At 49.0% G+C, this 22,430-nt stretch overlaps 1 protein-coding gene across 6 annotated transcripts in view; it reads right to left on the bottom strand.

Annotated features, from left to right (window-relative positions):
• Positions 1–22,430, bottom strand: part of Dpp6 (dipeptidyl peptidase like 6) — an 883,656-nt gene that overhangs the window by 88,335 nt on the left and 772,891 nt on the right. For all 6 annotated transcript variants that reach the window (XM_052721907.1, XM_052721909.1, XM_052721906.1 and 3 more), the window contains exons 9-10: positions 4,779–4,933; positions 1,445–1,542 (exon numbers count right to left, since the gene is read on the bottom strand). In XM_052721907.1, coding sequence (XP_052577867.1) covers positions 1,445–1,542; positions 4,779–4,933 — 253 coding nt within the window. The remainder of the gene's footprint in view (positions 1–1,444; positions 1,543–4,778; positions 4,934–22,430) is intronic.

The raw sequence follows: 22,430 nt of genomic DNA, 5'->3' as shown, positions 1-22,430 counted from the left end.
TTGACTAAACGAGACTCCCAATTAACTCAAACAGATGGCTGAAATTTTCCAGGTGACTTTCCATATTAATTCAGCATGTTGGCTGGACCAGGCCCCTGGAGGCTTGGCAGGGATTGGCTGAGAAGGAAATGATGACATAGAGGAATCTTCTTCAGGAGAGATGAGGAGACAACAACCTGAGCTGTTTTATCTCAGCCAAAAAAACCCATCATCAGCCAAATTGACTGGTCTTCCTCAACCAGTGCACATGGAGCGGGGACTGCCCAGTGATGGGCCACCAGAGACCTGCCTGCCCTAGGAAGCTGTGTGGGCTCAGGTTTATGAGAACTCAGCCAGGGTTACCTAATGCTGTCTGGCAAGGGCTCAGACCCCAAGTGCCCAAGGCCCCTGCACAATTCTACTGGGTTCCACCATCTTCCCTTCTGGCTCTGTCTACTGATGTCGAATGAGTGCTCTTGCTGGGTTCTCCATGGGAGTGAAGAAAACTATACATTAGGGGAAAGAGGGGTGCTATGTCAGGAAGAGGAGAATGGAGGGTGAGCATGTGGTGGAGAACCCTCCCCTGGGGAGTGAGAGCCAAGCACTTGCCCTTCCAGAAACTGGCAGGAACTTCTAATAATGTGGAGATTTGCAAGTGACTGAAACATGAAGGCCCAGGCTAACTATATGGCAAACTTTGGCTTGGGTCTCCAGACTGGGTGTTCTCAGCTCAAACAGCTCCATTTATAGACATGCTGAGCCTTAGATGTGCGGGGCCTGGGATACTGTACTCCCTCTCTCTCACCGTTCTCACCAGAGAGGTACAATGACTATGGAACTGGACTCTCGATGGTGTCAGTTCCCAGACTGCTTGACTCTAAGGGCGAAGTTGATATTCAAATCATGTCACTTAGATGGATTCCCATTTTTCTGCTTTAACTAGAAAATCTGTAGATGTTGGTAGAGATTGGCCAACACGATTTTCCACAGGCCCTTTGAAGCACATGGCTGCTACCCACTGGGAGGTCTGACCTTCTTAGAGAAGGACTCATCAGGCAGTTATAGGAGCTGGTCAGCTAGAGGTCCTCTAAAATCCTGAAAATGGGATGTTGCTCACTGAAATCTGGTTCCAGGATTTTCTTGTACTTGGTCATCTAGAGGATGTCATCTGTCTGCTGTGCAAATGACCCTGCTGAGACAGGGGCTGACCTGACATGCTTTTCCAGAGGACCCTCCCTCCCACGGGGCAGGTTATCTGCCCTGATATAAGGTAAGGAATAAAGGTATATGTTTCCTGGTGCTCCCCCTTTATTTTCCCTAGGAAAGCAAACCACACATCAGCAAGGAAGGCTGGAAGCACAAAGTCTTGGAAGCTAGCCAGTGCTACAAGAGAGCCCATTCTAGAGATGCTACAGCAATTGCTCCCCTTTGATTTGTTCCTAATCCAGTGGTGCAAGAAACCAACCTCATGCGAGGGTCATCAGGTGGTATCATCTCCAGGTCGTGGGTTGGTCCGCTCAAGCCGATGACGTGGAGGGAGATGCTGGGGTTTTCACTGCCAGCCTGCAAAGCGAAGGGACAGAGCTGTGAGGGAGCAGTGTGAGTGAGTGGCCATAAGGCCTGGAGCCCCCCCTTGGCTTTGCAACATCTCATCTGGAAGACTCATATCTGGGCACTGTGGAGCTTCATGCTAAAGACCGTAACTTACGTTGAGGACAGATCAATGTGTGTGTGTGTGTGTGTGTGTGTGTGTGTGTGTGTGTGTGTGTCCACATATGTGCATGTTTGCAATGTTTGGAGGTCAGAGGACAACACTGGGTGTTAAGCATCCTTAGTTGCCATCCACTTTCTTTTCTTATGACAGCATCTCTCACGGGTCTGGAGCCCACCAAAGCTGGCTTATGGGTAAGCCTTGGGGATTTTGTCTTTGCCTCCTCAGTGCTAGGGTTACAGCTATATCCCACCACACCCAGATTTTTATGAGGGGATCAAACTCTAGGCCTAATGCTTACATGACAAGTATTTTACCAACTGAGCTCTCTCGTAGGCCTAATATACAGAACTTTTAGGGGACAAAGAGATATCTGGGTCAGCGCTGCTTCCCAGAACTTGTCGTCTCCCCATTCCTCCCAGTTCACTCAGTCTGCCAATGTCAGGGGGTGCTTGGTCAGCCATGAGAGGAAAGAAAACTATGCAGGAGGGCAGAGAGAGGGGCGGGGTCATGGACACGAGAGCGGGACGTGTATAGGTGGTATGGAACACTGATCTGAGGGTCACAGCTCACAGGAGTGTCTTCTTCAGTAAGGAGCCACAGTCCTGATCAGTTTCAGGCATCCTCTCTCTCTGGAGAACAAATTCTGGACTGAGAGGGGCTGGGAGAGACGTGGCTTATCAGGGCTGCTCTGGCCTGATGGCCTCATCCTCTATGTACATTTAGGCTAGAGGGAATCTGTCCCACAGCAAGGAACAAGCGGGCAGCTGTACAATTCAGAGCTCTGACTGGGAGTAGGAAAGAACAGGGCAGTAACCCCAGAACTCTGTCAGTCAGTCTGTGGAATTTCTATTAAAACATGGGACCCCAAGTCCTGAACAAGATTTCACTTTCTAACTCCTGGTTGAGAGCACATGTCCCATAGCACACTGCCAAATCAAGGAACCTATTAGATTTTTAGGTTGTCACTTATAATGACACCTGTAAGGATATATGTATGTGTATGTATATATGTGTGCACATGTATGTATGAGTGGTGTGTATGTGTATGGCTGGGGTGTGTGTGTGTGTGTATATTAGGGGATGTAGAGGGACTAGGGAGATTTGGACTTAGTCTCATGCACTATCTTTAACTGAGTCCAGCTAACCTGCACTTTGCATTATAATGGAGACTGGTGGGGAAAAGAGCAGAGATACCCAGTCAATGGCAACTCTACGCTAGGCTGTCCTAGGAGAGGAAAGGAGACAAGGCTGTGTCTGCAGCGACTCATGTTCCTCCACTTTGGGACCCCAACAGGCACTGACCACACTCCCCAAAGGCTACTTACTGGTGGGAGTCTGTACCACCAGATGGACTGAATGAGTCACCCCAAATTCCTGTGCTGGAGTTCTTGCCCTAGGTGGGTGGTATTTGGAAGTGCGCTCTTAGAGTGGTGATTAGGGTTGGATGAGGTCATGTGGGTGGGGCCCTATGATGGCATTAGGTCATTAAGATACCAGAGCTCTCATCATCTGCCTTGTGAAGAAATAATGGGGGTATGGCTCAACTGGTAGAGTGCTTGCCTAGCACACACAGAGCATTGCGCTCAATCTCCAGCACTGTGTAAACTAGGCATGGTGATGCATGCCTGTAATCCCAGCACTTGAGAGGTAGAGGATCAAAAGTTTAAGGTCATCCTCAGCTACACAGAGAGTTCCAGATGAGCCTGGGACAGTTGAGACTCTGTTTTAAAAAATGATACTCAAGAGAAGACATTAGTCTGCCAACAAGAAAGAGAGTCCTTACCAGGACCTGGATCACCAGCACCCCAATTTCAGACATCCAGCCTCTGTGAGGACACTACTGTGGTCAAAGTTGCCTAAGTCGGTGATATTCTGTTTGGCAGCTGGAACAGACAAGCTCACTCGGTGATTGCTTCCTCTGGCTCATGTTTTTGGGAACCATGTGGAGCCCATATACTTCATTCTCATCATGGGTCCTTCACAGGCCCAGGGACTTCTCACAGTATGGGGGCATGAACTGCTAGCTTTTAGATGAACCAGGTGGGTGAGGAGGCCTCAGCTCACACATTCCCTGGCAGAGGCAGGATGGTGCCTCAGAGGCAGGAGTGGGGCCCAGCAACAAGAGTGCCATCCTACTTGTCCACTGGCCTTAAAGCAGTCTGGTGATGCCATTGAGAAGTAGGTTAGACAGCTGTGTGCACCTCAGGAGCTGGAGCTGTATCCACGTTCCTGGATGAGAGCCTCCAGGTGAGGGGGTCATGGAAGTTTCTGCATCAGGACCTGCCCTGTGCATGGATGCTGTGATGTGATGCAGAGTTGAGGTGTGGAGGCTCCTCCCACGTCACTGCACCCTCCCTGGCTGTTCCACTGGCTCAGGTCTGTCTTTGCCTACTTTGGTCTCTATAACAAAATATCCAAGACCAGGGGACTTATAAACAATAGGGATGTAAGCCTCACAGCTCTGGAGCTGGGAGTCCAAGATCAAGGTTCTTGTTGATTTCCTGTCTGGTGAGGGCCAGGGCCTCAGAGATGGAGCCTGTTCACTGCCTCCTCACATTGGCTGGGATGGAAGAGAGAGTTCTCTGGGATCTCCTTCATATGACACTAACCTCAATCACAGGGGCTCCTCACCCATGGTCTGATCACTTCTCAAGAACCCCACCATCTTGGGGTCTCAACATACGGATATTGGGGAACACAAGCTCTCAGACCCAGCAGTGCTTTGGACAACAAGCCTCTCTATAGCCTGGGAACCTGGACAGAGAGAAGTCCTTCTAACCTACCAGAATGTGCATCTATAAGGAGGCAGAAGTGCAGGCTTTTTGTCACCTGGAGTCACTGAGTGGGGGCGACGTATTTATTTTGCTTCTAAGGAACTCAGACAAATAATCAATGGTCATCCAATTATTTAAAATAAAGTAAACCTGCCAACAAATTCAACTCCACAATGACGGGACTTGAATGCCACATTAGTGTTTCCTGTGCTGCTGGCAAAGACACTGATTATAGGACCTCCACATTTGGAACAAGTGGTCGAACGAGCGCGTGAATGACTCGGGCTTGACTGGGCCTGCTCTTTGCCTACCTTAGGATAGTGATAGGGCTTCACGGTGGGGTAGACAGAGCCTGTGTAGGTTGGCAGTTCCATAAGAGGAACCCGAGAGTCGTTGATGGTGGCGTAGGCGAGCCTCGTGCCATCCGGTGACCACCAATGAGCGATGTGGCTCTTCAGAATCTCCTCTGTGGGAAAACAAAGCAGAGAATGAATGGTGAGCAGAAGATGATGCTGGGGAGATGGGGCCGCAGGGGGCTGCAAGGGGGCTGCGGGGGGCCACAGGGGGCTGCAGGGGGCTGCGGGGGGCCACAGGGGGCTTCAGGGGGCTGTGGAAGGTTTCAGGGGACTGCAGGGGGCTGCAGGAGGCTGCAGGGGGCTACAAGGGGGCCACAGGGGGCTTCAGGGGGCTGCAGGGGGCTACAAGGGGGCCACAGGGGGCTTCAGGGGGCCACAGGGAGGATGCAGGGCTTCAGGGGGCCACAAGGGGGCTGCAGGGGCTGGAGGGGGCTAGAGGGGGCTGCTGGGGGCTTCAGGGGGCTGCATGACCCTGGAAGCTGGCCAGGGACAAGCGACACCTTGGGCCTGTGGGTCTGCTTTCACCTCTATGCTTTCATTCAGCTCAGCTCCCCTCACCAGGCTCAGAAGTGTCTGATACCCACGGTGAAGTCTGACACGGTAAACTAGAGCTCAGCCAAACACAGGCTGATTTCATGAAATTGGCTTGTATGTAAATTTGATTCCTCGGCCTAAGGAGTACTTCTTTTTTTTTTTTTTTTTTCCTTAACTGGATAATCATTGGATTTTAATTATCTCATTCAATTTTCTACCTTTTCTTCTGCTAATGAGTGCTTTTGAGTTGGACTGTTATACAGCGGTAGGGGTGTGTATGTGTGTGTGTGTGTGTGTGTGTGTGTGTGTGTGTGTGTGTTTCAGGTGCATGTGTGCATATGCTGTGTGGTCTGTGTGGACACCAGAGGAGGACCTCACATGTTCTTTAGATGATGTTCACCTTGTTCTTTGAGACAGGGTCTCTCATTGGCCTGGAGGTCACCAAGTAGGCCAGACTAGGCACATGTTACTATGATTGGCTTTTTGTTTTGTTTTACTTTTTTTTTTTTTGAGACAGGTCTCATTATCCAACCCTGGCTGGCCTGAACTCACTATGTAGACCAGGCTGGCCTCCAGCTCACAAACACTCACCTGCCTCTTCCCTGAATGCTGGGTTCAAAGGTGTGCACCACCATGCCCAGATTTTTTTTTTTTCTATATGGATTCTGAGGATTGAACTCAGGTCCCTTTTACTGACTGCCCCATCCCCCTAGCCAGGCAGACTGTCATATCAATATGACTTTACAAAGGACACCAGAGGAAAACCAGTTCACACTGTGGCACGTTCACGAAGACAGGCCATGGGGCAGAAGGAGCTATGGGGAGGCTCAGCCGAAGACAAGAGGTGACTCTCCATGGCAGGTGGGGACCCGTGTAGCCGTATGTACTCCCCTACCACAGAGGAAGAAGGAGGAGGCTGTGTCTTCAGACTACAGAGGTGCCGCAGCCTTAAACATCTCAGTTTCACTGTGTGACTACAAAGCAAAATGGACCCATCCTAGAAAGGACAGAAACGGAGATGGGAGTCCAGTCAGAAGTGTCCAATATCTCTTCTAACACACAGGCATTTCCACTCACCAGAGTCAGAGAGAGATGAACTTGGTAGGGTTAGGGAGAAAATCCTTTTTCTTTCAGTTGTTTTATTTCTGGGACAGGGCCTTGCCTACAGAGTTCAGATTGGTCTTAAACTAGTGACTCTCCTGCCTCCATCTCTCAAGTGCTGGGATGACAGGTGCATCCCACCTCACCCGGCCTCTACTCCGTTTTAAACACATCTAGAAAAGATACTGCCCAAATACTACAAGCCAGGAGCTGGGAATCAGCAACCCCCAGGGATCCTGGTACAGAAACAGACTCAAAGTATTAAGAAGTCCCTCTAGACTGTCTTTATAGTGATGAACCCCTGACACAGGAGGCCACTGTCATCCCAACCTGCTCTTTGTGTCTGGAGAGGTAGGAAGCTGAAGACACACAGAAGAGGAAATTTCCGTGTATACCTACCTAGCTGAGAGCAGAGGAAGCTGAAATAGTTGGGAGTTACAGGCAGAGGCACGAAGCGGGAAGACACACTGGGAGGACTGGGGCTGCGCCAGTCTCAGCGCCTGGGGATGGAGAGCAGCTTGTAAGGGTGAAGCTTACTGGGAGGTCTCAGAGCTCACCAGCGCTAGCCCGATTGCCACTCATGACATATTTCATAGCCCAGGCAGAGGACTCACAAGTCTCTCTGAGAGCTGGCTGCATCCCAGAGGGGCCTTTTGATGAAGTTTTTTTCTACCTTCTCCTCCCTGTTCTGATGACGGTGGCCTTAGGGTCATACTGAAGGAATTTATGAACCTCACCAAGGATCACTATCCTGTCCCACACTCCATGTCCCCCAGAGCACCTTCCCACAGGCTTGTGGAGCCTGTGCTGATTCCTTACCACATGTGGCATAGCTTGTCAGGGATTCCAGCCTACTCTGGAGTCACTGATGTGCATACCTGTGTCAAGGTGACTTTTCCCACCCAGGGCAGCCTAGGCTAGAGCACAGAGCCAGTCAGAGGGGGATTAAGGGTTCATGTCATAACCTGTCCGTCTATTTTTAAGTCCCCATCTGTGAAATGAAAGGGCTCAGTGCAGCCCCGACACCTGCTCCAGTTGTGTTGGCATCTCATGGTGTCCATCCGGCTCCATAGGGCATTTCTAGTGCTCGTGAGGACACAGAGGTGAGTGAGTGAGTGAGGAGGAGGAGGAGCAGGAGGAGGAAAGCACAAGCTAGGCTTCAGGGCTTGAAATTTTCTGGGTCTTCAGCAGCAGAGGGAGTGCTGACTTTGACATGCAAGATTGGAATGAGGAGATTCAAAAATGACTTTATGCAGCATCACCTGATCTGCAGGAGTACTCACAAGGCATGGTGAACAATGAGCCCCCATAGATGGTCTCTGGAAAACACAGCCACCTTCTAAACATAATGCACTGCAGGGCCAGAAGGGAAGGGACCACTTGGCAGTCACTGTGGCCTAGCAGGGCAGAGCTGGGGCAGAAGGAGGAGGACCAGGGTCTGGGGAGGCGGCAGAGGTGCCTCATAGCTGGCTTCTGTTTCAGACATCCATTAAGAGCCAGCCCAGGCAAGCCCAGTAGAAAGGTGGCTGGCCATTGCCAAAGAACACATTTAATTAGTAAAAATTATTTTTAAAAAATTGGCAATTCACCCTTTAACTCATTCACACTACTGAATGTGGGAATGCCTGTGTAAGAGTAAACACATTGTTCCTGAATAAAGAAAAGAGTATCTCTGGAGTTGTAACAGCTGGGCCAGAACCTGGAGTGCGCGGGTAAGAGTGACACATGTCAGGGGTGGGTGGGGATATGTTAGCTACTGCAAACTGCACCCCACGGTAAGATTGGGGCATTTAGAAAGATATTCTAGGGATGGAGAGATCACTCAATTGATAAAGTGTGAGGTAGGAGACCTGGGTCCTGTCTCCAGGACAAGTAAGTAAAATAAGTCTGGAATGGTGGCACATGCTTGCAATCCCCAGGCTGGGGCTGTGGAAACAGGCAGTTCTCTGGGGTTCACTGGCCAGCTGACCAGTTGAGCCTACTTACTGATGAGGGGTCTCATCTCAGAAAAAAAGGGGGTGAGACTTAAAAGATCAACACTAGGGGTTTCTCTCTGGCCTCCACCTGCACACAAACACACACATGCACACATGTGCACCTGCACACAAGGAACACACACACACACACACACACACACACACACACACACACACACACACACACACAGAGGTGGGGCTATCCTGCCACTCCAAAACGCAGAGCCCACAACACTAGGATTGCAGACTTTCCCACTCCCTCTACCCTCCCGTCCTTCGGCACACTGTTCTTTGGTGGGTTTTGTTTTTGTTTGCTTTTCGTGCTTCTGTGTGCTGGCTGCTCATGAAGGAAAGAATTAAGTGTAAGACACCAAGAGGGAACTATGGGGCAGACGGAACCCTGACAACAGAGCCTTTTCTGAATCTTCTGCAAACACTTTCTCCAACATCCCTCACCTAATGAGGCGTCTGTGTAACTTGGATGAGCCAGATGTACTTTGAAAACAGAGATCTGCAGATAGGGAAAGAATCCCCATTTCATCAAGAGGATTTATTCCGTGAACCCTTTGCTTGGAACAAAATGAACAGCTCACCTTTCTAAGCAAGTACAACAACTCAGGAAGCAGGAAGACCCGTTTTCCTCTCACCTCGCTCTGTTGGTGCACAATTTCAGTACACACACACACACACACACACACACACACACACACACACACATTTGAGGACACCAGCTCATCCATGATTTTCTCTGTAAGACTCAGGGGGAGGATATGTACAGCTCAGCTCACAGGAACATGGGCTGGTTTCTCTGTTGCTGACGAAGTCATTTGCAGTGTTGTTCATTTGTGCGGACTGCCTTAAGGGTGTGTCTAGTGGGACAAACCTCCAATTGACTCAAGGGATAAAGGTCAATGTCATACAGGTTGCTTGGAGGCCTCCATTTCATGCTACCACATTTGACAAGTGTGAAGCGGAGTGCAAACTGGTGAGATGCTGTGGGTGTGTGAGTGCTGTCTACCCGGATGAGGACTGTGACTCATGGTGACTTGGAGATGGGGAGTACTGTGTCCCCTTTCATGCAGAAGCTCCACAGCCAGCTTTGGTGAATAGTCTGGGCCTGAATGATGGCAGAGAAAGAAATCTTGACACTGTAATAAGTGTGAACCTGGGGCACACCAGGTTAAGTGTTATAAGCTGGACACAGGAAGGCAAACTAGAAACTGCATACAATCTCAATTGCATGTGGGATCTATAAAAGATAGAGTAATAGAAGCAGAGAGAAGGCAGTGACCAGCAGCAGTGTCCTGGTTGCTGTGTGTGTGTGTGTGTGTGTGTGTGTGTGTGTGTGTGTGTGTGTGTGTGTGTATTTGATATTAGCAAGAGTAATTTGAAAAGAGGAACGTCAATTGAGAAAATGCTTCCAATCAGATGGCCGGTAGGTACACCTGCAGTTCATTTTCCTGATTAATGAATTGTGTGGAAGGTCTAGCTCATTGTAGATGGTGTCATCTTTAGGCAGCTGATTCGGGTTACACAAAAAAGCAGGCTGAGCAATTCACGGGGAACAAGCCAGTAATCAGAGTTCCATGGTCTCTGCTTCAGTTCCTGCCTCCAGTTTCCTGTCCTGACTTCCCTTCATGAAGGACTGTAAGCTGTAAGGTGAACTAAAACCCTTTTTCTGCCAAGTTGCTTTTGATCCTGGTGCTTTTTTTTTTTTTTTTAAATAATAGCAATAGAAACTAACTAGGAGAAGTGGGTAGGGTGAGGAGTAGGGGCATGTGGGTCAAAGGGCCTGAGTCTGGAGGTCAAGAAGACAATCCCTACCGGGATGACAGGGGTCACTAATGCATCATTCCCATGAAAATGACTGAAAGGAGATCTGAGGTGTTCTCCCCACAGGACACGCAGGATGTCATATATTTGCTAACTAGACTGTTTTAGTAGTTATACAGGATGGACATATACATGTACAGTTTTCACCTGTACATCATAATGCAACACAAGACAAAACATGGCTGGATGGAGGCAAGCATGTTCTCTGATCAAGTGGGCACTGGCATTGGGTCAGAGTGTATACAGCCATGGCATCACACATGAAGTCTGCTTCCCAGTTTTGGGGGAAAATCCCTCTTAAATGGAGAAATTATAGGTTCCCCCAGAGCAGCATCACAGGTAGAACTGTGTCCCTAAAAGAAATGTTGATATTCTCACCCTACCTGAGTGTGACCTCACTTGAAAACAGGTTGATGCACAGTGGTCATTACATGTAAACTAGGTTGAGGTTTTGCTGACCTTAGTCCAATCTGGCCAGTGTCCTGAGGCATGGAGAAGTGACAGACACAGGAAGAACATGCAGTGACAACAGATGTTGGAAGATGTGTCTGAAAGCCTGTGTTAACATTATTGGTCAAAGCTTGAGCCTCCCACCTGCACAAAGGCCTGCGCCATATGGTAGAGACAGTTTAGAAGTTCATAACAAACAACATGGGAGCTGCCAATTCCAAGTGATATGGGAGCGATCAGAGCAGACCATAGTGGACCTGGGGGAAAACAGACATCCAAAGGAAATCAGGAAGGCAAAGTGGTGGAGCCTGGAACTTACTCCCACCACCCCTGCCACCTCTGCTTCTGGACAGAGAGTCAATAAGTTATTGTCATATGGAGAGAAAAACCATCTGCTAGCCTCCAAAGGGCAGGTGTGGCATGTTCTGAGTCTAGATTCTGCACAGGGGACAGGGTGTGACAATCATTGCCTCTCTTCCCTGCTTCCTGTTGGTTGGAGTGAAGATAAGGGTGTGACACTGTGGTTTGGGCCTCAGACACCCCTAAGATGGGAAACACCTGAGGATCAGGCTTTTCACTGGACAGCTTGCTCCTCTAGTCGGTACCATGCAGAACTGGACAGTTACTGCTATTTCCAAGTGGAAGGCAAGGCTGCCTGCTAGCATCCCATCAAAATCCACAAGGGACCTGACCCAGGTAGAGTGTGTGCTCTTCTCCATCTGGCCAGCTCTGTGAAAAGGGAGCTCACTGCTAAGGGACACAGAAGGGCAATTGTACAGACCTGGTGGACAGCTGTTTGGGGACAACATCCAGCTCAGACGGGAGGGACTGATACCAGGACCCAAACCTATGGGCTGGAGGAAAGGTCCCTCACAGTGGCAAGGATGTGAAGTCCTCTTGGTGGCTGGGTGCAGGGGTCCCTGACCTACAGATCCACCATTCAAGTTCAGCTGGAAGGAAGTTTGAAGGTGGTTCAGAGTGCCACAGATGTGAGATGGAAAGGGAAATAGGGAAACTTGGGGACTTTTCTGAAAACAGTCCTAGCTAGTATCCCACAGGGAGCCTTAATGTGTTCCACAGATGGTCTCTCCAGGTCCATAGATCTCATTTTCTGAGGCAAGGCAAAGTGAGGACAAGAGGCCAGGGTCTGTTCCTGTTTCACTAGGAACAGAAGAAATCTGTTTTCTCCTAAGCCCTCTTGCATGTGTATTCTCTCTGACTCAGTGGGCTGGGGGCATAAAAGGTAGGTCTGCACACTTATGGTCTCTTCCTCTGCAGCAGAGCTGTTTCTGAGTAGTTGGAAGCCAGCCAGCCAGCGTCACAGACGGGGCACACCTCCCCTGGCCTTTTGTATACCTTGTAAGTACAGAAGAGAGCCCTGCCAGGCTCAGCCCAATTCAAAGATGTCACTGTCCGAGGTCATCATGTTCAGGTTCACTCAGAGCAACTTAAATGACCAATGTTTTGTGTAGGAAAAATGAAGCAAAGGGAACACCTGAGCCAGGAAGCAGGCTCCTGTTCCTGGGTTACCCTTGTTGCTATGGCTTTCCTTGACCCTTCTTTCTCCATCTTTGTTTAATGGGCACTTGAGGGACCTGAAGTCATGGCCCCAAAGCCTTCGATTCATGGACCTCTTATCCAAATGAATACCAGAGTGTCATGCATATACCCCTTTTCTTTTTTTTGCTCCACTGTTATATATATCAAAGTTCTCATTCACTCATTTGTTTGGCATCCAGCCATCCATTCACTCGGTGACAACCTAACACAGCAGACTGAGAACACACTATGGACAGACACACTGAGAATAATTTAAGAACCAGGAGGGAGGTGGAGGCAGGAGGATCAGGAGTTCAGGGGCATTCTTAGAGACATAGTGAGTTGAAGAGCAGAGGCATCATTTTGAAGCCCTACAGTCTGGGTATGAGTACAGTGTTTGCTGATTGGTTCTGGCTCTTCCCTGAGAAACAGGAGTGTAGGTTTTAGTTCAAGGTCATATGTAACGTGGAAGTCCCAGCTGGAACTCAGAAGAGGGGAGCTGGGGCCTGCTTGGAGTTGGAACTGAAAGACTCAGGGCAGGAAGGGAAGGGAGGGGGCAAGGCAGCCTTTGGCCTCTGGTGGCAGTTGCTGGCTGCAGGCCTGTGGGTGACGCCATGGTCTTTTGTTACCACTCTGTACTGGGCGAGAGGGACGAGATGCTTCCTGAAGAGGCTCTGTGCCTGCTTGAGGCTTGTATCAGAAAGCAGCATCTCCTTCTCCCTGCCACACTGCATGTTGAGAGCGGATGTGAAGGAGCCATCAGAGCACAAGAGGGTCCTCACTGGGGGAGATAATCAAGTGATAATCAAACATGTGAAGAGGTTAGCTGAGAGAGGATCGGAGCCTGCCATGAGGATCGGAGCCTGCCATGAGGGGCCTGCGGGCTCTGGTGGAGAGGGAAGCAGCCCATCCTGCCCATGAAATTGGAAAAAGGAAACTGCCAAAGGCTCACACTGCTGAGGAGGAAATGGGCAGATTTTCACCGATCTCACCACAGCTGCCTTCCACTGCTTATTTTCCAAAAGCAAGCATTATTACATTGTTACATTATTACACTATTTTGTGCGTGGGTACATGTCCCAGAAAGTGTGTGGAAGTCAGACACAACTAGGAGTTGGTCCTCTCCCTCCAATCACGGGGATTGAACTCAGATCCCCAGGCTTGGTGGCAAATGCCTTTACCTGCTGAGCCACTTGGCCCTAGTGTCCCGTTTTTATGTCATGTATAAAGATGCATCTCCTCTGCAATAGCACAATCCAAGTAAGCCACTGCAGCTCAACTGTGCTCACCATACTACCTCCCTGCTGCAGCAGCAGCAGCTCCTCCTCAGGGGGCCAGTGCACCCAGGGAGGAAGGACTGACAGAAGGTAGAGACCGAAGGAAGTGCAGACTGCTTCCTTCCAACATCTCTAACCTTCAAACCTCAGTATACCCTTCTCTTAACCTTAGGTAGAAGCCTAATTCTGGGCGCCTCTGTTTTCCTTTCTTCTAAAAAATATAGGCTAAACACTGTGTGTGTGTGTGTGTGTGTGTGTGTGTGTGTGTGTGTGTGTGTGTGTGTGTGTGTGTGTGCGTGTGCGTCTTTCACTGAATTCCTCTAAGACCCAGCAGCACTGAGTTCCTGGTAAACACAGATGGGCTCAACTGCTGCATGAGAGATCCCTCCCCAAAACAGCAGTCATGGCAGTGGGCACTGTGAGTCCCCACCCTCCAGCAACAGCCCATGGCTCATGGGGCCCCGGGGTGGGAAGTTAAGGGGTCAGTGCTGTTCGTCCATCTCCTTTTCTCCCCTCTCTCCTACCACACCAGTGCCCATCCGTGCAATCAGAGCTCAAGGCTGTTTGACTTCTGGGAACTTCAGAGCCTTAACTCTCCTACCTATGAGCCCTCTTTGAGGCCAGGCCAGGCAGCCAGGCAGCCAGGCAGCCTGGAGGTGGCTGGCACCTGTGCTCAGGATGGACCAAAGCTTGTATAAACTGTTCCTGAAATATGTCCACTTTCAAGCAGAACATTGCACATAATACTGTAGCTTTGATGTGACCGTAGTAATCTACCCAGTGATTGGTTTAGTGTCTCAGGTAAAATGGATTATCAACTCTGTAATGAGTTTTCCTTTCCCTACAGTTATAATTTTCTTCCTGCTGTTTTTCCAAAGCTGATCATTCTCTTAATATGCATCAGAAAGTGAAAAGAAACAGGGACTCTCAGATGAGAACTTTAAACCCAGGGACTCAGCTACCAGCCATGGTTTGTGTTTACCAAGAGTTCTTACAAAGGGCAGGCTTTAATTTTCATCCTCTTATGAAAGACGACATATTTGATACAAAACAAAATGATTGCCTTAAACTATAGGTAATATTTCTTTACGGTTTGGCTCAGGCCTAAACATGATGTCTATACCACATCCCTCCCCTCAAGGCTCAGGGATCTTCAAAGAAGAGTGGGTAGAAAGATTGTAGGAGCCAGAAGCAGTGGACAACTGCAAGGATACGGTGCAAGGATTCCGGACACAGTGGAGCGGCTGCACATGAGATCTCACAACGGTGCGACCGCACACACAAAACTTGTGCAAGCTCAAACCAGACAAAACCCCAGGATGGAGGGGTCTGGGGGGGGGTGAAGTCCTGCCCCTAGTCAAGGAGCCATTGGTATTTGACAGCTGCTTGGGAGAGTCAGTTTTCTTTAATGGTGTGACCCCTGGTAGGTCAACCACACTCCAGGGCAGGCCCATACCCAAAAGTAGTTGGCCAACACCAACTGTACTCAATCGGCTTGAAGTGGGGGGTTGGGTGGATCTGAGTAGAGTTGGGGGGTGCTGAATATGGTCAGAATACATTGTATAAAATTCTCAAAGAATTAACAGAATATTATATAAAAATGAATAAGATTTGCTTTTCAGAAGAACTGAAGGGAGGACCATCTAGTACATATATTCAAAGAAAACCCTAATTCACGAGCATTTGCCCTAATCAGACTGAGATGTTCTGTATAATTATTTCCTAGTATCAGTGAAAACACAATACGTACCAGACAGGAAATTAGGTTGCAAGGTTTATTAAAGAAAAGGTTAATTAGCTCTAAGTTATGAATGGCTCTTGGGTGGGTCCCGGGCGCTGCAGAATTGGCTCATGACTTACTTCTGGTTCCGATAGTGAAAGGACAAGAGTCCACCCTTAGTCCTCAGGCTGGTGTGAGGATTCTAAGTGAATGGGAACCTATTTCTGTCACATACGCAGTAGCAGTAGCACGGGTGTCAGCCACACACACAGGATGTCCCCTTGCTGTAGAATATGAATGGAAGCCAGCAAAGCACACCCTGGGCTCAGCTCAGCCCTTCTCACCTGTTCAGTCCCCATCCTCTGCCCGTCTCTCTGTTTCCTGGGGTTACACAGTGGACCATGTGCTACACTCCAGAGGATGAAGTTCTGGTTCCAGATGGGCACGTTAGAATTATTCTACTCTAAGCCAAGACTGTGTCCCTAGGCTAGCTAACCTATTCTCAAATCCAAGCTGCACTCATGATGGGGACACTGACCAGGAGGTGACCAAGTCCTTACCAACTCCAGTATTCCTTTGACAGTGATAACAGTAGCTGTCTCTACCATTTGAGAAAGGCAACTGCATGGACCTAATGCTAGGATAATGCTGGTGGTAAATCAGTGACGTCTCTAAGCATGAGGTGACAGTAGATCAGGGTCATAGGTACACCCATTGACCTCCCTAAGAGTGAGGTGGACAGTGTGGATCAGTGTCACAGGCACACCCAGTGACCTCCCTAAGAGTGAGGTGGACAGTGGATCAGTGTCACAGGCATAGCCAGTGTCCTCTCTAACAGTGAAGGGAGAGTGGATCAGGGTCACAGGTATACCCAGTGACTCCTCTCAGGGTGAGATGGACAGTGGATTAGGGTGACAGGTACATTCAGGGTCTTCTCTAAGGGTGAACAGTGGATTAGGGTCCTAGGCATATCTTCATTTATTACATGATGTTACATTCTCAAACTGCACAGTTCCATGCCATACCCATTCACCACCACCTTATAACTCCAGCATCCTGACCTGAGCTCCATATAAGCTGTTTAGAACACAGTGACAGTGTGTGATTTAGAGTCTGGACAGGACTGGAAGTGGGGATGTGAGTGCTTTTGCTGAGAAGGGAAATCCAGCCATTTGTAGTAGGCATGCTGTGCTGAACACCCCTCAGTTCCTTTGCTAACTGTCCCTCTGTATTAGAGTGATGTCCTGGAGGAATTCATCCCCAGCTAGAGGGCAAATGGCCACACCATGCAGGGGCTAGGAGGTGCTCTGTGAATGACTCCAGTTGAGCTAAACTGAGATGCATCATCTGAGGTGAACGCCCATTCCTGAGTGCTACATCTACTTCTGGTCTTTCCCTTGTTTCCAGTACAGTATGGGGCACAACTGATTTGTCTCCATGTCCACAACAGCATCTCACCCCCAGAACCTTCTAGCTTTCTCGACCCAGTCTGCACCGTCTGGGTTCTGAACAGGCCATAACTGAGAAGTACCTGTTCCAAACACAGCCTTTGAAAGTGCTTTGCAAACAGAAAGCGCTCAACAACTGACTTCAAAACAAACAGAAGCACTGGGCGGTGCAACACCTTAGTGCTCAGCTGGAGGCCTGGGGAAGGTTTTCTAGCATTGCCCCCTGCTTCCATCAGAGGGTGGGGAATGTATCCTGGATAGGAAGCTGACACAGCTGGGCATGGTGGCCCATGCCTTTAATTCCAGCACTCAAGAGGCAGAGGCAGGTGGATCTCTGAGTTCGAGGCCAGCCTGGACTACAGAGTGAGTTCAAGGACAGCCAGGGCTACACAGAGAAACCCTGTCTCGAAAAACAAAAACAAAAAAGTGGAAGCAGCAGCTGGCCTGTACCTGTCCAGAAGTTCCCAGCTCAGCCATGTCCTCTCTGTTCCTCCCACAAGTGCTGAAGTTCTAGAACCTTCTCTGGCTTCTAACAAAGCACAGTGGGGAGATGGACTTTTCCCTTGGACAGGACAGACAGGGCAAGAGTGTGACTGTGCGGATAGACCGTTTCTGTGAAGGGGCTTGAAGTAGCTCTGCTGCTTTCTGCAAGGCAAGATTGCCATTGCGGTCTCTCATCCCTCTTCCAGCACGTCTGTTCCAAGAACACTTGCAAAATGATGACTGGAGCCATCAGTGGTAAGTGACGCAGAACCACGAGGTCCTGCAAGGCTGAGGGAGCAGCAGTAAGTGACAGCTCTCTGGATTTATGGGACTTACGCCTGAGTTAGAGAAGGCTGCCCAGGTCTGATTTTGCCTCCTTCCTATGGAGTCATTTCCAAGGTAAAGACAGAATATCGACTTGAGTTTCAGAGGATCAGGTGTTTATCTGGCTCTTTGAATAAATCTTCTGTTTGTTTTGTGATGGTTGGCAGAAAATGTCAACTTATTTTTCTAGTAGAAACAACAGACAGCGTGAATTCTCCTTTGCTTAAATCTAAATAGCACAGAGGATCCTAAGCCCCGAACCAGGCCTCGAAGTGTTTGCCCCGTGGCATTTTGTTTTGTTTTGTTTTTTTTGGCAAATTGTAATCCAGCCAAAGAGACAAAAGTAACTCTGGCTGCCAGAATTACTGTATGAACAAATCACCCCAGGAGAAACTTCCAGAAGCTTGAGAAGAGCTTACAGCATGCTACCTCTATCAGGGATGATTGAGGCAGAATGGAACAGTCAAGCTTGGGGTGGGACAGGGAGGGGAGGGGATCTCACAGTGGAGGGACTTTGTCACTAGTCTACCAAGAAAGTCCGAGTAGGGAGGTGCTACATCAGGGCTGTGTCCCACGCCCAACCTGGAGTTGCCCTTCTCACAAGGGAGGCCTTTAATATTCTCATCAACAGACCAGAGGGGACACTGGGGACTTCGTGGGGAGTCCAAAATTTTATTAATGCTTTTGGAACTCAGGTCCAAGGCAGAATGTTTCCACTTAGTTATGCCCCTTCTCTCCCACCTCAAATGCTAAAACTAGAATGTTCTCTAGCTACCTCTGCAAACTCTTACATAGGCTAGCCTTTTTTTTTTTTGCCTGAGCATCCTTCTTTCTCTGCTTAAATGCTGCATAAACCAAATATTCATAACCCATCTCTCCCCAACGTCCAATCAAACAATGTGTGGCTGTGTCCTTTGAACCTCACTGCAGTCTAATGAGATGGGAAGGGCAGGTGTCACCGAGCCAAGTGCATGTGTTTTCCTACTACAGTAGTTAGTGAGCATTTGCAAGACGCAGGCATGTGGCAATACTATTAGAACCCATTGAGAGACCGAGGGATGGGCTCAGGGACGATGGCAGCTTGCTTAGTATCTGGGATATGTGAAGTCCTGACCCAGAGTCCCACGTGGAACCCATTCGACCATGGCACAGTGATGATGGAGGAGCCTGAGCCCATCACCCCCAATCATAGGGCAGGGATGGGCTGAGCTTGGTTAGTTACTTGATTTCTGCATTTGTGCAAATAAGAATGCTGTACCCCTGCTAACCTGTGGTATTCCACTCTGTTGTGCAGCTCAACACAGGAGAACCCATCTGCCTGGCTAGTTTCAGCACTGCAGATTGTCATCTTTTAATGAGGCAAGAACAGACCCAAATAGAGTGGAGCCAGTGAGGTGGAATTAGGCTCATCCTACAGGAACTGTGCCAAGAGCTCAGCTGTCGCCATGATGGCCTGCACAGCCCTGCTTCCACCAAAGCACCCTTTGGATTCTGGGTCCAAGAAAAATTGCAAAGTACATAAATAACACGCCTGATAGATCTGTACTCGGAAATAAATGGCCTCATTCTAAATATGGAAAATCTTATTTATTCTTGCTTGCATCTGCTGCCTTCTCCTGCCACTAAATACGTTATCCAAGGTGCCGGGAGCAGAATTTAATGGGGGGTTAAAAAAGAAATCAGAGAACATCAAGCCAGAAGGCAAATGCAGCTTTTACCTCACAAGGCTTGAAGCCTCTCATGCTAATCAGCACTGTGTTATTTGCATATTACACAGTGCTTGCGAGGCTCATTATCATCAGAGAGCCGCAAATTCTCACAAATCAACTCCCTGAGAGCAGGAGTCTGTTCTGCGCATGCCTAAGGCAACCACCAGGCGGCGGCATCTTTATCTTTCACTCCTGTGCTGAAGTTGTTTTGGTTTTCTTACAGAATTTTCACCTTCCAGGCCAGCCATGCTGTGCGGCAAATCCAAGGACACTTATGAGTACCTTAATTTGCAGCCTCTTTTTCTCTTAAGGCACTGGCAGGTGTGGGGAAGTGGAGACAGACTGGAGACATACTCTATGATTGGAGACATTTTTAGTGAGACTTTTCCTGGAGCAGTATCTACAGGGCTAAAGCCCATGGCTTGGCCTGTATCTTCTTGCTTGTTTGAGATAGGGCCTCATGTAGCCCAGGATGGCCTCCAACTTACTACGGAGCCGAGAGTGATTTTGAGCTCCTGATCCTCTTGCCTCCACCTCCCAAGGGCTGGATTACAGCTCCATACCTGGTTATATGCAGGGCTGTGAAGCGAGTCTACCAGGGCTTTCTAACTGAGCTACATGTCCAGTTTCATATTCTCAGGGGTCTATGGATCACCGGGGAGAATCAGAGACCTGTGAGCTCACTGAAGAGCCAACGACCCACTAAATATGGCAACCTGGCTAACAGCATCATGAAACAGGGTCTGTCATCCTCCTACATGGAGAAGTGCCTTGAATTTCTAGTGATGCCAAAAGCAAGAGTGTAGTGGTATTGTGTTCCCCAAAATATTGTGTACCCTAATAAACTTATCTGGGGTCAGAAAACAGAAAAGCCACTAGATACTTAGGATAGGCAGTGGTAGCACACGCCTTTAATCCTAGCATTCCAGAGGCAGAAATCCATGTGTTCAAGGAAGGATACAGCCAAGCATGGTGACTCACGCCTTTAATCCCAGGGAGTGGTGGTAGAAAGCAGAAATGTATAATAAGGCATGAGGACCAGAAACTAGAAGCATTTGGCTGGTTAAGCTTCAGACTTTTGAGCAGCAGTTCGGTTGAGAGCCATTGGGATGAGGACACAGAGGTTTCCAGTCTGAGGAAACAAGACCAGCTGAGAAGTTGGCCAGGTGAGGTTAGCGGTGGCTTGTTCTGGTTCTCTGATCTTCCAGTTCACCCCAATACCTGGCACAGGTTTGATTTTATTAATAAGACCTTCTAAGATTCCTGCTACACAAGAGTGACACTGACAGCCTCCCATCAGGCCTGTCAAGGTGTCTTTAAAGCAGGTACCAGATCCACTGAATTCCACACTGCTGGGGTCTCGGTGCATACAGACAGCTGTTGTTTACTGTGGGAAGTAGAGGCAACATTGAAGCCTGAGACCAGATGTCTGGGTCCAGCAGCCTGAAAGGTGTCCTATTACACGCTCTCCAATTCCCCTCTTGGTTCTCATTGTCCCTCATGGTGTGTTTTCCGGACTCAGTTTCACACTCCCATGAAACAGAGTAGGTGTGGAAATCTCTGGAAGGGAGACAGTAAATTCACATCTCTGGTACCCTGGAGTCAAGTCAGCAAGATTCAAGAGAAGTCACAGAACTGGAGCCCTCAGTAGGATCTGTTTCCACCTGACTGCTGAGGGGTGCTGTGGGCTGCTTTGGGGTACTGCCAGCTGCAGCTGACGACTGCCTCCCATCCCATTCATCTCTGCCTTATTCTTCCCAAATGTGCACAGCCATTCAAAATGGCAGGTTCTGCCCTCTGCATACTGCCACAGGAAAACTCAGCTTGGCTGCAGAGTGAGGGGCTCTGACATGTTGAGTACTTTGCTGGAGCAGAGATCAAACCCTAGGGTTGCCCTGTGTCCCTAAGCCCCCAGTACCTTCTCCAGAGCACCCAAATGCCCAGGTCTGGAGAGAACTAGTGAGAATCTCTGACTATGTGAACAGAGCTGGGGCACCCAGTGGCCCTGTTGGAGGAAGCAAACCTTGCTTAACACAGCTGTGAGGTCCCCAAGATGGGGTGACATGGGGACAACCACTTTTTAAGCCACCCCCCTTTTTTTGAAGTCTCTGTATTAGGAAAAGCTTGTGTTGGGCCACACTTCCCAGGGTCCCAGATCTGAAGCCATAATAAAAGACAGAGGAAGAGTTGGGAAAACATGTTCTGATCATCCCTCAACAGAAGGAGCTATGGAGTGATTTACAAATCTTGGATTGATGGATTGATGGTTGCCTGGCTTTCTAATTTTCCTTCTACAGTCTCAAGTCAGAATACATCGTTTTTCCCCAAAGTGTCTATGTAATTGCGGATGCATGCCATGCAGTTAGGGTGTGGCAAAATGCCATCTTGCTACATGAACTCCATAACTACAGGTGCAGGTGCTATAGCACCACTGTTTCCCATGGTAGGAATTGCAGCCAACAGCGGTGGCTCTGGAGATGACAAATGCCTGGACTACACCTGAGCGACAGACAGAAGTTGATACCTGTGGTTTGTCTTTGCTTCCTAATTGGCCTGGCGGCCCATTGTCATTGAGGGAAGGGTTCTTGAATTCTCTTCTCCCACCTTGCTCCTCCCTGTTCACCAAGTATCCATGTTGCTGAGCCCCAGCGGCTAACCAGAGGCTGGGAGCCTGGCAGAGACTTGAAACACAATTCAGGAGGAGGGCCACAGTAAGCACCTGTAGCATCGCCAGGGATGTATCTTGTTACCTGAATTTCTCACCCTTACTGGGCTGAGATACAGGGAACCTGCAGTGGAGCCACATAATGGTGGATAGGGTGTCACTTTTAATGGATGCCCTGTGTTTGGGAGAAGGGGTTAAAAGTGTGGTTCTGAGTAGACCCATAGAGACTGAGTCCCAGTGAGTAGAGGCATGGTGCTAGAACTCCATTCAGGGTGGCACAGAGTCCCAGACCTTCATGGAGCAGCACCTCCTAGAAATGTCTTCTGGCAACATCTATTTAAAATTCCAACATCTTTCAGATGGTACCTACAGAGCTACTGGCTTTTCTTTTAATGAACTTGCTGCCAGATGTATTTATATCTTCAGAAAGAGAGGGTAGGTCCAACATCTTTCAGATTGGTACCCACAGAACTACTGGCTTTTCTTTTAATGAACTGGCTGCCAGATGCATTTATGTCTTCAGAAAGAGAGGGTAGGTTCTTCCTGTG

The sequence above is a fragment of the Peromyscus californicus genome, unplaced genomic scaffold (assembly GCF_007827085.1).
Source record: "Peromyscus californicus insignis strain IS unplaced genomic scaffold, ASM782708v3 Scaffold_6__1_contigs__length_162567912, whole genome shotgun sequence".
Lineage (NCBI taxonomy): Eukaryota > Metazoa > Chordata > Mammalia > Rodentia > Cricetidae > Peromyscus > Peromyscus californicus.
This window is presented reverse-complemented; position numbering and strand designations above follow the sequence as displayed.